Below are 14849 nucleotides of genomic sequence, written 5' to 3' on the forward strand. Positions count from 1 at the left end.
CGTCCATTTTGTGACCTCCTTACCTGTCTTATTTCCTGTCACCTTGTCGTCTATTTCGTGCCCTCTTGTCATCAATTTCCTGTCGTCGCGTCGTCCATTTCGTCTACCATCTAATCCTTGTTATGGTGTCGTAGAGTTTATCACCATCTCGCGCCGTCTATTCTGTTCCCCCGCCTTTCATTACACACACACACACACACACACACACACACTATGACCTAATTTTCTCGTGAGTTGCAGGAAACAGCTGTAATTTGCAATCTGAGATGATTTCTGGTTTATTATAAACTTGCGTTTGATCTCGGGGACATTTTCGGGTCCCAATTTACGTGGCCCGGGTGTCCATGGGTACATTTGGTGTGTCCTTGGAGTTCGTTTGGGTATGTTTTTGTTTGTCTGTGGGTTCATTTGTTTGTGTCTGACAACGAACTCTTCGGGGCTAAAACATCGTCAATGTTAAGAACGCCAAACACAAAGGACATGTTGTTTGTAATGAATAAAACAAGAATATGACTTTTTCCTTTGTCGCTGCTGAGCAATTATTATCTTTCTCCTCTTTTTTCTCTCTCTTCTCTTTCTATCTCTCTCTTCTCTTTCGCCTCCCCTTTCTCTGGTTCTTCTGCAGTCAACACCTATGTGACTCGGTGCGTCAGGAATGTTGTTACTATTCTATTCCCAAACGATAAATTAAAGTATTCCAGAGAGGCGGGAATTTGGAATCGGGAATCGTAGCAAGCCAGGAAGTTCTGATTCCAGGAATGTGGGCCGGAGGTGTATATTCCAGACCCGATACAAAGAGGCGCCAAGAGTTGTATATCCTGCCGAGGATAAATTATTTCCACACTTGATGTACTGAGTAACTTAATTTCCCTTTGAATATACAGTAATGTTAAACTTGATGGAAGAAATGTGTTGGGTGACGTGGATGGATGGAGTTTGTGGATGTGATCTAGGTGGAGCTTCTATGTGGATGTAAGTGGACGATGTGATGGCGGTTGAGTGTGGATTTTGGAGGAGTAGAGGTGGTGTGGTGTGCTGTTAAGATATCCGAGGAGCAGCAGCAGCTGCCTGGGTTGATAGTGATAGTGATCACCGTGGCAGCTTTGTCTCACAGCTCAAGGTGTGAAGGTGACACTGGGCACCTCTCCCAGGTAAACTGGAGGTAAATATCGCTGTGGGCGTTGTTGCTGTGAGGAGTCGCTCGTGTGTGTGTACGTACGTACGTATGTACAAAAACACGGTGGTGCAGGCGAGGGTTGGACGGACCCGGCCCGGCCAAGACCCGCGACAGGACGGGCCCAGACGTTTACTGCCGGGTATACAATTGATGACCCGTCCGAGTGTCCTTCACGGGTAAGACGACCCGGCCCCGCCTGTCACGGCTCCCCGTCAGACGACAGGACCCGCCGGTCATGACCAGGCCTTATCTGTCATGCATCCAAGCCTGAAACTCAAAGCCGAATTTCTCTTATACCATGTACCCTGGATGTAAAATTTGAACCTGGTGGGTTTTTTCACCTCGTGCTAACGCCAAGAGTCGCAGCTGAGCCTTGATCTTGAACACTGGTGCTCGGGTTCAAAGATGTGTTCAACCTACCATGAAGCCCGACTCTACCATGCAGCCGAGACCAGCGACTCACGGTCGGGCTTCAAGTCACGATTAGGCATTAAAAAGGGCGAATTCCCCGCAGGCGTGAAATTGTGATAGTTTTCGAAGTCACGTCGTGGGGCAGGAGGCTTTGTTGGACGGCGATCTGGGACAAGTTCTCGCCGTCTGCTGGCTGCACGTGTCAATATTTCTGTTGCCCTTGCCTCCAGGACCTTCTCATACGTCCTCCTCAGAGTGAGAAGTGAAAGAGGTGAGACTTCTCCTGGAGTCTGAGGTGTAAAGGGGACTCATTAACTCCGGTCATTCTCCCTCCACTCTTGCACTTCTTGCCCTCCACCTTCACACTCCTTCCCTCCCTCCTGGATATCCCAACCAAGCAACCATCCACCCCACCACCACCCTACCTACCCTCTCCAACACCCACCCATCTACTGTTCCACACCCACTCACCTCCACCGCCCGTTTCCTCCTCGCACCTCCAGGCAAAAACATTTCACAGAGTTTTCGGGAGTATCAAGTTTCCCCGCAGGACTTAAACAATTCCTTGCCTGGCCGCTATGTATTCTTTATATAGCGCCAACGTGAGCAATAAACGCCCGCCCAGTCCCACCCACTCTGGCCCGCCGCCCGCCTCCAACCCCACCACCACCACCACCAACCCACTACCACCACCACCACCCTACCGACATCACCACACCACTCTATGTCAACACACCTTTCCCATCCCACCGCCCACAACTACACACTCCCATCACCACCCCCACCCATACACCACCACCACCCCACCCATTACCACCACATCACACCGCCCACGTCCATACACCTGTCCTACCTTTGCTAATTACCACCCCGCCCACACACACACACACACACACACACCTGTTCACCAACCCCTTCTACCTCCACCAGACACCTCCTCCCAGCACACGTTTCAGCACCCACACACCTGCGATACCACACCTACCACACCTCCAGTTTGAGGCCATACCACTCCGTAACAGGTATCCAATATTTTTTTGTTTTGCAACATTTGATACAGTGATGCAATATTTCATAGCTATGCAATATTTAAACCACTCAAACAATTTTCATGCAGTTTTGCAACATTTCACACATTGCTGCAAAAGTCCGTACAGCAGTGCAATATCTGTACATCATTTGTATAGATATTTCATACATTAATAATACACCAATAAGATAATACAATACATAGACCACATCCATTAGATATTTAAACACTAATTACATAATACATATATGGATTAGGTACGATTAGATATTTGATACATTAATCAGGTGTTTCCCCGCCACTGTCCACGACGCTGTACCACCTTAAAATTTTTCCCCCATTCATCGACTATATTTCCCCCCTTCCCCCCTTTTTTCCCCCCTCCCTCTCTCGAGAAATTTTCCACGTTCACGCCCCCGCCATATTTTACACGCCCGCACGCTTTTTTATGGTGTGTTCTCCACGCCCTCGCCGTTTTCTTTACGCCCACGTATCATTTTCCACGCTCAGGAAACATTAGGCTGGCATGACACTACACGCATCTTGTACGCTAACTCTTCCTCCTCCTCCTCTTTACTTCTTATTCCTTGTCCCTCTTCCTTTTACTAACCTTATCTTCCTCCTCTTTTTTTCCTCTTCCTAGTTTTGGCCTCCTTATGTTGACTTCTCTTTACCTCTTTTTCTTTATCCTCCTCCACACTTTCCTTCCTTCCTTCCCTCCTTCCTTCCTTCCCTTCCTTCCTTCCTTCCTTCCTTCCTTCCTTCCTTCCTTCCTTCCTTCCTTCCTTCCTTCCTTCCTTCCTTCCTTCCTTCCTTCCTTCCTTCCTTCCTTCCTTCCTTCCTTCCTTCCTTCCTTCCTTCCTTCCTTCCTTCCTTCCTTCCTTCCTCCCCTTCCTTCCTTCCTTCCCCTGTCTCTGGGTTCATGAGCTCTTAATGTCTCCCCCCCACTGGCGACGTCCATGATAAGAGACCAACATCCACGCCGCTGCTCTCCTTACTACATCCGCGCCCTCTGACCTCCATGACCTCCGACCTCCACGACCTCCTCAGTCTGCAACCTTTACCTCTTGCCACCCCCCCCCCTCTTTCCTACTCAACCTTCACTGCCCCTTAAATCCTTTATTGGCCTCATTTACCTCACGCTGGCCTCATATTTACCTCACCCTTTCCTCATATTTTACCCCACTGTGACCTCTCACAATTACCTCTCATTCTTCATGTTTTACCTCACCTTGGCCTCTCAATTAATCCCATTCTTCATGTTTTATCTCACCCTGGCCTCTCAGTTACCTCTCATTCCTCATATTTACCTCTCTCTGGCCTCACACTGGTCTAGCAAGGTTCGTGTGGTGTGGAAGGGGTGTGTTCCGGGTTGGGTTGACGGTGAGAGCTATATATGGTGACTGTGACTTGTGGCTCTGGCGATCTAAAACTCATTAGATATCAGAATGGCAAAATCGAACGCTATCGGGTCAATTCTGTCGGGTTAATGCTGTCCAATGAACGCTTATCGGGTTAATGATATCAGGTCAACACTATCGGGTCAACTCTATTGGTCAACGCTTTCGGGTCACCGCTATTGTATGAATGTTAAGAGGTCAAAGTCATCTGGTTAAAGTCAAAGAATGATCGGGCTTAAGTCATTTGGATAAAGTTATCTAGCAGAGGAGGCGTTAAACAAGATGACGGGACAAAGAGGAGAGACAAAGAAGGAGAGAAAAGGGGAGAGGAGGAGGAGGAGGAGGGATTAAGGGAGATGATGGTGATGATGGAGGAAAGAAGGGAAGGTGGGAGAGCCGGATCACCTCTCCCCCATCGGCTGCAGGAGGAAACTCGCACATTGATAATTCATGTTCCTGTCTCTGCCTTGTCTGAGGGGCGACACCTACTCTCTCTCTCTCTCTCTCTCTCTCTAGATGTAGAAAAGGGTAAATAGATTCACAAACAGACAAACAGTTGGAGAGGCCCCTGGGAGTGTCACCATGAACAACGAATGACCTCCTCTGCCAGTGAATGATTATAATGATAGTAATAAGAGGGAGATTGATGCAGTAACATAGATATACGATAAAGCCACGACAGGGACCGCCTAGAGGGCCTCTGGGGGGTCTATATATAATAACACAACAAAAATATCAATTGGTAACCTAGGCCAGGTATTCAGTTACAGTTAGCTTCCATCAAGTTTAATTACCTGTTGATTTTAATATACTCTGAGGACAATAAATATATCTCATTTCAACCATCAGTAATTCTTATATTTTAAAAACAGTCATTGAAATAATAATAAAATCGGGACTGTCACAATTAACTCTTAAAAGCCCTTATCGTATTATCAACTTAGGGTCCCATAGCTGATTGCCTCTTCGTCATCATTTAACGCCATACATCTCAGTGACGTCACCACACGCGGGAATGTTGATGAAATATTTATCCTTCAACTATAGCTAACGAGGTCAATATCCCTGTCTGGCAACAATGGTAATTACCTGGTAAATCACCCATTAAGATCCTAAATACGACCTTAATTAAATCGCCCCAGACCGCTTTAATGTAATTAGCGTTTATAGTCGCCTTAAGTAGATGTAAGAGCAAGGAAGGTATATTTTATTTGTTGATGCGTGTCTCACATGTTGACGATGTATGCTCTCTAGTATTGGGAATCTGATGGCGTAGTTGTTGATGGACATTACTCGTGCCTGCGTGGTTACTAATAGTACTCTTAGCTGTGTGGTTTCTACTAGTACTCGTAGATATGTGGTTTCTACTAGTACTCTTAGCTGTGTGGTTTCTACTAGTACTCTTAGCTGTGTGGTTTCTACTAGTACTCTTAGATGTGTGGTTACTAATAGTACTCTTAGCTGTGTGGTTTCTACTAGTACTCGTAGCTGTGTGGTTTCTACTAGTACTCGTAGATGTGTGGTTACTAATAGTACTCTTAGCTGTGTGGTTTCTACTAGTACTCGTAGATGTGTGGTTACTAATAGTACTCTTAGCTGTGTGGTTTCGAAGAGTACTCGTAGCTGTGTGGTTTCTACTAGTACTCGTAGATGTGTGGTTACTAATAGTACTCTTAGCTGTGTGGTTTCTACTAGTACTCGTAGATGTGTGGTTACTAATAGTACTCTTAGCTGTGTGGTTTCGAAGAGTACTCGTAGATATATGATTACTAGAAGTACTCGTTCCTGCGTGGTTATTTTGGGCCATTTATTGTTGCCGTGTTATTATTTGTGGCCATTTATCGTAGGTACGTGGTTAGGTTAAGGTATTTAGACACTGATTGTATAGTTATAAGGCCGTATATCGTGACCATGTCATCGCTGTGTATCGTACTTACGTGGTCATTTATCGCACCTGCGTGGTTAATTGTCGCACTTCGTAACTACACCACACAATGAGTTAAAAGAGAGAGAGAGAGAGAGAGAGAGAGAGAGCATTTGTTTTTGTGTTTCTCTCCTTTCTCTCTCCCTTCCCCTCACTCATCCTTCCCCGTCCCATTCCTCCTGTCCCCTTCCCCATCCCTGGCCTCCCGCTACGCCCTGATGGTTGTCTCAGCCCATCAGTACCACCCTGATGGGTTGTCTTTAGTGGAGCTGAATGTGAACCATTTATATAATGGAGCGACCCTCACCGCCCACCTGCTGTAGCCCGCCAATACGCCACATACCTGGAATATTCCACATACCTGGAATAAGTCAGATGTTAGGAGTTAATCTATGTACTGTGATTAAACCAGATTGTGGGAATGTTCCGCCGCTGTAAATATTTCCGCAGCTTTGGTAAATCTTGTAATGTCGTCCCTGTAGTCATGATCCCGATTCCCACACCTACAGGCGGTACCTGGGGTGACCTATGATGACCAGTGACCCCAGACTGGACGAAAATTAATAGTTATCTCTAAATGTTATAGTTGTGTGTGTTTGCATGTGTTCTAATATGTGTATGTTTGATTGGCTGTGTTTTAATGGGTGTTTGTTTCTCTCCCACAGAGGTGTTGAGCAGGATGGGTGTAGCCAGGGTGGCGGGGTCCCGGGCCTGCTGCCGGCGGCCTGCCAACCTGCTACTGCTGTTGCCGCTCCTCCTGCTGGTCATCTCCACCGTCAGAACCCGTGCAGGTAAGATCACGCCTTGACCTTCTCTTATTTTTCACTTCCGCTTCCACGGTTATTTACCCCCCCCCCCCTGACACACACCCGCACGCACACTGGTTTATGCAGTGAGTGGGCAGACAAGACGACAGGTGTCACTATGATATTATTACCAAACGATTTCATAGATTAATATTTTTTTTATTACTGTATTATTTTTACTTATTAAAGATGTTTATTTGTCGGCGGCATTAATTTTGTTGTTCCGTGTGTTTGTGTTTACATGTGTTAGCTCTGTTATGGAAACCTTTGAGTTAACACCTTCAAACTCACACACTAGTTGTACCTGGGTTAAAGACATGGGTGAGTGAGGCTTGGAGTCTTACCTTGGGTGACTCATGGCGATCATCATCAAGTGTCACCCTCAAGCATGACGTTCAACAATTTTGTCTTTGTTGTTCACCATCTTACTGAACATTACTGAGAACTATGCAATTTCCCCACGTCGCCTTTGTTATAAACTTCCCACCTCCCTCTACTCACTCTTCCAATTCCCACCCTTTATCTCCCCACACCCTCATCCCCAACCCCTCATCTCCCAACCCCTCCTCTTCCCACATCCTTATCTCCCCACCCTGTCATCTTCCCACCCCTCCTCTCCTAACCCCTCCTCTTCCCACATCCTTATCTCCCCACCCTGTCATCTTCCCACCCCTCCTCTCCCTGTCATCTCCCCACCTCTCCCCACCCTGTCATCTCCCACACCTCTCCCGCCCTGTCATCACTCCACCCCTCCTCTCCCACCCTTGACACAAAGCTCCTGTGTTACTTTCATTGCAGCCTTAAACCGCTGACAATGGCCCAAGGAACAAGCTCTCTCTCTTTCCCCTCCACAAACCTCTCCCCTTCCCTTCCTCCCCCTTCCTTCCTCCCTTCCCTAGACACGGGCTAAATTGAAACTTAAGGTCCAGGGGGGGGGGTAATTAGCCAGTTAGACCTAATGTGCAGTGGGGCGTAACTGATGCGCTTGAACCACCAAGATAAGAAATGAACCACGCGCCTTGGTTAACAGTGTGAACCTCTAAAGGGGGGGGGGGTCGTTCCTGTAGAGAGAGAGAGAGAGAGAGAGACTATTCACAGTATACTCTTCAAGAATGAATAGAAGGGAACCTACATTGCACGACAGGATGTTTACATACGATCAGCTGACCGCGGCAGTCTTCAGGGAATGTCTCCACTGAAACTCTATATATATATCCAGACGAAGAAAAATCCCTGGAAATTTCTTTTAAAAGACTTTTATTTCCTCTCATCTTTTTCTTTTCATTTTTATTTTCGTTTATTTCCATAGTTCCCTGTATCACTCCTCTGGTTCATTCCTCACTGTTCCTTGTTCCGCTTTAATGTGTGGGTGAACCTTGAGGCTGGTCGTGGGTACAGTCTGTTTGGGTTGATCCAGCAGTAAGGAGTCTTGTCTTCCTCCACCAGATGACAACAAACACTCGACATGTCACCTCGGCTTTTGTCTTCCTCCGGGGCTGTTTTGTCTTCCACTTGGGCTGAAGTTTTACTCTATAACCAGAACCAACCGCAAGATTCTCACTACACACCACAAACAAACACACGTGTACAACCACACACCACAAACAAACACACGTGCACAACCACACACCACAAACAATACACGTGCACAACCACGTATACAACCACACACCACAAACAAACACACGTGCACAACCACACACAAACAACTCCAGTGCGTAGTAAAAGAAAAACAAAAAGGGATGAATATTCAGTGTGGAGTTGATGTGAGCGGTGAGGTGGTGACTCCTGTGGGTGGGTGAGTGGGTGGGTGAGTGGGTGGGTGGGTGGGCGAGTGGATGGGTGGATGAGTGGGTGAATGGGTGGGTGAGTGGGTGAGTGGGTGGAAAGGGTGTAAATATCCTTCTCATCTTAAGAGAGTTAAAACTATCATAATTTTTCTTATTTTCGTCTTCGTTATTTTCTTCTCAGTTTTTTAATTTATATTATTGTGTAGGAAAAGACAGTTATTTTTTATTTACAACTTCTTATATACAATTTTGTAATAACTAGCGGTGTGTGTGTGTGTGTGTGTGTGTGTGTGTGTGTGTGTGTGTACGTGTACCTGAACAGAATCATTAACTATATTTTTTTCTTTGTTGTTTGTTTACTAAGCTTAATATAAGTCTTTACTTAAATGACGACCTGAAATTAAAATGATTATTTCATGCTGATGAGAAGAAGAAGAGGAGGAGGAGAGGAGTCATTAACCAGTATTAAAAACCCCTAATAGACACACAAGGAAAAATAGAGAAGAGAAATAGCAGACGGAACAGGAAAAGGAGAGAGAGAGAGAGAGAAAGAGTAGTGAAGAGAAGACGTAAGATGATGATGATGATGATAATGATGGGAACGAATGTAAATTACAAATGGAAGGAGGAGAGGAAGGTTAGAGGCACAGGGGGTAACGAGGCAGCTGGAAGAAGATGGACAAGGAGAGAATAAGAGAGAGAGAGAGAGTAAAGGAGAAGAGAAGGGTAATTAGTAAACATGGAGAAGATTAAGTAGTGATAATAGTAAGTGAGTTGGAAGAGTAAGAAGATGAAGGGAGGAAGAAAATAGAAGAAAAAGTGGAAGGCAAGAGAAGGAGGAAGGAATGAAGACAAGATAAAGGGGAAGAGAGAGAAGGAGGAGGATGAGGAAGGAAAGGCGAGAGAGAGAGAGGGAAGGTGAAGAAGGAAGGAAAGGAGAGAGAGGGAAGGAGGTGTGGGTTACGTCCGAAGTCGTCCCCCCCCAAAAAAAATGCAAATTGTTGAGTGTGTGGAGCGAGGGAGAGGCTGCCCCTCGTTTAACACACCCGCCAATTTACCTCAGTATTATCTAGTAATGTATGCGCGCCCTCACACACCCAGATTTGTTACACTGCTTTGCCCGATTTATTATTGTGTTATTCCTGTGTAAGTGTAAGTGTGGGGGGTGGTAGATGTGTGTGTGTGTTGTTGAGGGGGGGTGTAGGGGATAAGGTAGGGGAAAGGATGGACATATCTGTGTGTGTGTGTGTGTGTCAGTCATTCTGTCTTGTATTCGCCCGCCTGTATATCACGCTCTGCATCAGACTGCTTGCCATCGCTATCTGTCCCTGCCTGCTTTACTGCGTGTGTCTGCCTGTGCTTGTCTCTGAGATGGTTAGATAGTACAGGGTGTATGTGTGTGTGTGTGTGTGTGTGTGCGCGCGTGTGTGTGTGGGACAGCACCAGAGGACGGCCACGGGGTGGGTGGTGATCCAAACATCATTCACGACGATGGACTGCCGTTCTCCTCAATGGGCGGGCGGCCCAGGCGGGAGGATCCTGCATCAATAATCTTACGGTGGTTGTCCCGAGAGGTCCTCAGGCGCTGGCTGGGGGAAGGAGATGGTGGTTGGTGGAGGAGGGGGGGGGGATCTTGACGGAGTTGAAGGGGTTAAGATAGGACTCTGATTGATGGAAGGGTGTTTGGAAACAACGAGTGGTCTGGGGATAGGTCAGAAGTCCTGGAGAATAGTAGACGACAATAGTAGTGATCCTCAAGAGGGGAAGATCCCGTGGTCGTGGGGAGTTATGAGGCTCTTTGGGGAAGATGTAGGACTTGAATGGCACAGTAAGAGGGTCCTGTAAGTGGTGTGGTAGTCTTAGGAGAATGGTTGTGGTCCTCGGGAAGACGTAAGGTCCGGGGGTATTAAGAGGCTCCCGAAGAGGAGTCCTTGATAAAGTTTTGTCGCTGGCCGCGGGTGTAGCCGAGGCTTTATGTGTGTTTTTCATAATAGAACACGGACGGTGGGGTGTAATACGCCCGGGCCAGGCGGCAGGATGGGCTCGTCGCGCTCCACCACATGTACCAGGCTGGGGTCCTCGTCGGGGGGTGGTGGAGGATTGTGAGGTTGTTGGAGGTTGAGGACCTCTTGAGGTGCTAGGAGGAGCTGGAAAGGTCTTATGGGGTTACGGAAGGTCGATGAGAAGTTTTGGGGAAATTGTTGGCTTTTAAAGTGTTGTGATGCTCTTGAGATGAGGAGGTACTGAAGAGCTGAAGGAAGACCGATGCGGGTAACTTGAGAAACCTTTGACTTATACAGGTTTACAGGTGAAGAGGAGAGCGACTACTAGCATACTGGTAGAGTTATCTGTAGCCTGCCCGAACTAAGTACCAAGGGCTCTGTTTTCCTTGTATAACTTAGGATGTTACTCATAGTTGGTCACTAAGTTAAGATAAGTCTGCTGCCTGGGAACCCACATTGCCACAACAGTAACGCGGGTAAAGCTGTTATGGCGCTCTACCTCACCTTGCTAGCCGCCGTAGGTATGTCTTGATGATGTAAGTCTGAACTCTGGTCACTGGCGTCTCACCTGTAGGAACTCCTGCTTTACCATTCCCAAGAAACTGGATGATTAGCCCACAGGTAATTGGGTTACCTAAGTATTATTATTTATTGTAATTTGAGAAAAATCGTAGTTAATTGGCAGAAAATATCGGCGTCTGCTTGTTCAACGTTGCTTTGTTTCGCTCTCACTCTTACCTTACCGGGTTGCAAGTAATTGGGTGGTTAGTGGTTGTTTAATTATAATCTGGAACATTTATAATATAATTGCCAGGTATTGTTCCTAATCAGCTGTGATGTTGACCATTGTTTTGCTCCCCATGACCACTACTGAGACGACGTGAGTTGTGAGGAGTTGGAGTCCTCTACCAATCCCAACAGGCCGAAAGCATCCACCTGAACTCTCATTGGCTGAACGTTGAAGTCGTGCGTGAGGACCGGGTGATTCATTACGCCTTGTTCCATTTCCTTTCTCACTCTCTCTCTCCCTCATTATAGTCATTTACACGGGGATGAGACCTAGAGTGGACCAAGGGAGGATACGGGGAGTGTACCAAGGAAGAATACGGGGAGTGTACCAAGGGAGAATACGGGGAGTGTACCAAGGGAGTGTACCAAGGGAGCATACAGGGACAGTGTACCAAGGGAGGATACAGGGAGTGTACCAAGGGAGGATACAGGGAGTGTACCAAGGGAGGATACAGGGAGTGTACCAAGAGAGGATACAGGGAGTGTACCAAGGGAGGATACGGGGAGTGTACCAAGGGAGTGTACCAAGAGAGTATACAGGGAGATTGTACCAAGGTTTTTATTGTTCGCAGTTAGTGGAAATACATATCCTGCCCCTCCCTGTCTCCTCTTTCTCCCTATCTCCATTCCTCTTCCTTCCTCCACCCTCCTCCTCTTCTTTCTTCCCTCATCCTCTCTCACATCATCCCATCTCTCACCCCTCCTCACCTCTTCACCCCCCCCCCTCCCCTACACCCGACATAGGGGGAAGTGGGTGGTCCTGTGTACATTATGGAAGGAGGGGGGAGGGGAGATGGGTAGGGGGGGGGGTAGTTAAGTAGTTTAATATACACTTACAACGGAGACCTGACAGGCATTACCATAGGTCTGGTAGGTAGGGGAGTTAGTTAGCTGGTTGAGACGGGGCTACTTGTACCTACCACCATTCACCATCATCTTTAACCACTATCATTTTCAACCACTATCATCCTTAACCACTATCATCTCCAACCACCGTCATTTTCTAACTATTTACTATGGCCAACCACCATCGCCACTACCAGTATCCACCTACAACTAAAAGCACCAACAACCACAATTAGCCTCCAACCACCCCATCAACCACCCATCATCATCTACCACTCAGTAACTAACAACCACCCCTTCCCCCTTCCCAACAAAATTCTTAACTACTTGTATTAATCAACTACCCACCACCACTACCACTACTCCATCCATCAACCTACCATACTACCAGCCACCCACCACAATACCTTAGCTACCTGTACCATCAACCACCCACCCACCACTACACCCACCCACCCACCAACCGCTTTAATTACCTACCAGCGAAGGATTACAAAGGAGTCAGTTGTAGTAGTTAAGGTCAACACATCAGTTGTTATTTGGTATTAATGACTACCTGGGCTGTTATTAATTACGACAGGTGCGTTATGTCATGCTTGTGTGTGTGTGTGCCTCGGGGGCCCTAATTACCGCGTGACACAGGTGAAAGAACGTGACCACCTGTAACGAAAGATTCCCCCACCTTGATATCCACTCACTGTTACTCACTTCCTCAGTGTTACTCTCATGGTTACTCATCATTACTCATCGTTACTTAGTGTAACTCCCATCGTTACTCAGCGTTAACGTGCCACTGACCTCACTCGGTGCTGTGGTGTTGTACGTTTTGAAATAATCATCGCTCACCTCACCCTACAGTCTGTGTGATTTCCCTGAGGTGTGGAGAGAGAGAGAGAGAGAGAGAGAGAGAGAGAGAGAGAGAGAGAGAGAGAGAGAGAGAGAGAGAGAGTACCACCCCTTAATGCCATTTTCCTTCCGACTCGTTGTCTTTAGTGGCCAACATTGTCCTCACTACTCAGACGTTCAGTGACCAGAAGTGTCCTCAGTGACCAGAAGTGCCCTCACTCCCCGTACTCAGCGGCCAGGGGTGTCCTCACGAGACCGGACACAAGCATGGGGAGCAGAAGTAATGACGGGAGGAGGAGCGGCTGGCAGCTGCACTTTTAACCACCACCAATTACAATACATTAAGTCAGCAAATGACTAGGTTGACTGAGCACCCCGCCTTCAGGTCGCGGCCTCTGAAAACCCGGCCATGCCCGGCTTTTGTCCGTCGGTACCCGGCTTCTGCCCGACTCGAGCACCCGGTATGCCACTTTATGAATTATTTAGACTTTAAGTTACTAGGGATCCACGGTGTATTTATTATTTCCTTGTAAATGAGTTAACCCGGGTAGGAGGCGCGGGTGTCGGGTGAGTGAGGGGTTGTCGGGTTACCTTCCCTCATTTATATATTATATTCCCCTGAAAGACGATCTTCACTCCGCTATTTTATCACTTTAGGACGCGGTATTATATATATATATTTATAGATTAATATCGTGTAATCATGCAATTTGTGGGTAATAAGTTTGATTTATGGAGTTCTGTAGTTTAGGGTGGCGGTGAGGAGGCTGTGGAGGAGAGTGGATCACCTTCATCTAAACAAAGGAATCAGTCAGTAAGTAAAACCTTTAAATGTGCTGTTAGATTACGCGTCAGGAACACAAGTGATGATTTAGATATACTGAACCTTTGTCTCTCAAGTAGGTCTGTGAGAGCAGGAATAAGGAATTGTTGAACTTTTGAAATACCAACAGTAGTTCTCATCCATCTCTGAGGCGGGTGTGTCCTACTCAGGCAGCAGCGTCACCGTGCATAAACGTCACTGATCAAAGTCTGTCTCCTTGTCTTTATCTTTTATATGCCTGAAAATGATCCCGGAGGCTCTTCACTGCCTTCGGTTAACCAGGCTGTTGCTGTGTGTTGCCCACAAGCATGCATAGTCATTATAACCTGGTTGATTTACTATGCCTGGGAGAAACTTGTCTAATGTTTGGTTATACCCGCTGGTGTCTCGATAGCGTCTGTCTTGGCTCCCTCAAGTCAACACACAACATTACTTCGTCTTACTTCTCACTGGAGTTACTTTTGTATTTTTCACTGTGCCTCTTATTCCAGCCCGGAGTTATTACAGCGTGTAGTTCAGGTGCCACTCCTCCCAGTGTTACTATCTACGGGTTATATCTCCTGCCAGCCTTCCAGCAGGCTTTATGTAGGTTGTAAAACGTCTTTGCACTTTGTACATTTCCTACCTAGTATGTGAAGGTTGCCTCTGGGTCACCTTTAAGATTTCTCCTCCCTTTTTGAAAATATTTCTACTGTTCCGGCGTGAGGTCCACTCTTTCTCTGGTGGACCAGTGTTCGACTCTTGTCCCTGCATTATTCAGTGCAGCTTCATGTTCGTAGTCGGTGTAAACACGGTGACACGTCCAGCCCAGTTGCCACTGTCGCCCGATAACCACTATTTGTGGAGATCAGTGAGCGGGAGGCGACTCACCCACACGCTATTGACCCATACAAAATTCTCTCTTCACTACCGTCAACAAATGTTTTATTTTCGTTTAGTCTCTTACTGTCTCTTCAACCTGTATATTGATATCTTAGAGAGAAAACGGTGAAGGTGGCGAAACA

The 14849-nt window shown here is 46.9% G+C and overlaps 1 protein-coding gene across 5 annotated transcripts in view; it reads left to right on the top strand.

Annotated features, from left to right (window-relative positions):
• LOC121875493 (latrophilin Cirl-like) overlaps positions 1-14849 on the top strand; it is a 192061-nt gene that overhangs the window by 59709 nt on the left and 117503 nt on the right. For all 5 annotated transcript variants that reach the window (XM_042380059.1, XM_042380061.1, XM_042380060.1 and 2 more), the window contains exon 2: positions 6608-6733. In XM_042380059.1, coding sequence (XP_042235993.1) covers positions 6608-6733 — 126 coding nt within the window. The remainder of the gene's footprint in view (positions 1-6607; positions 6734-14849) is intronic.

Source organism: Homarus americanus, unplaced genomic scaffold (genome assembly GCF_018991925.1).
Source record: "Homarus americanus isolate GMGI-L3 unplaced genomic scaffold, GMGI_Hamer_2.0 scaffold8392, whole genome shotgun sequence".
Classification (NCBI taxonomy): Eukaryota; Metazoa; Arthropoda; class Malacostraca; order Decapoda; family Nephropidae; genus Homarus; species Homarus americanus.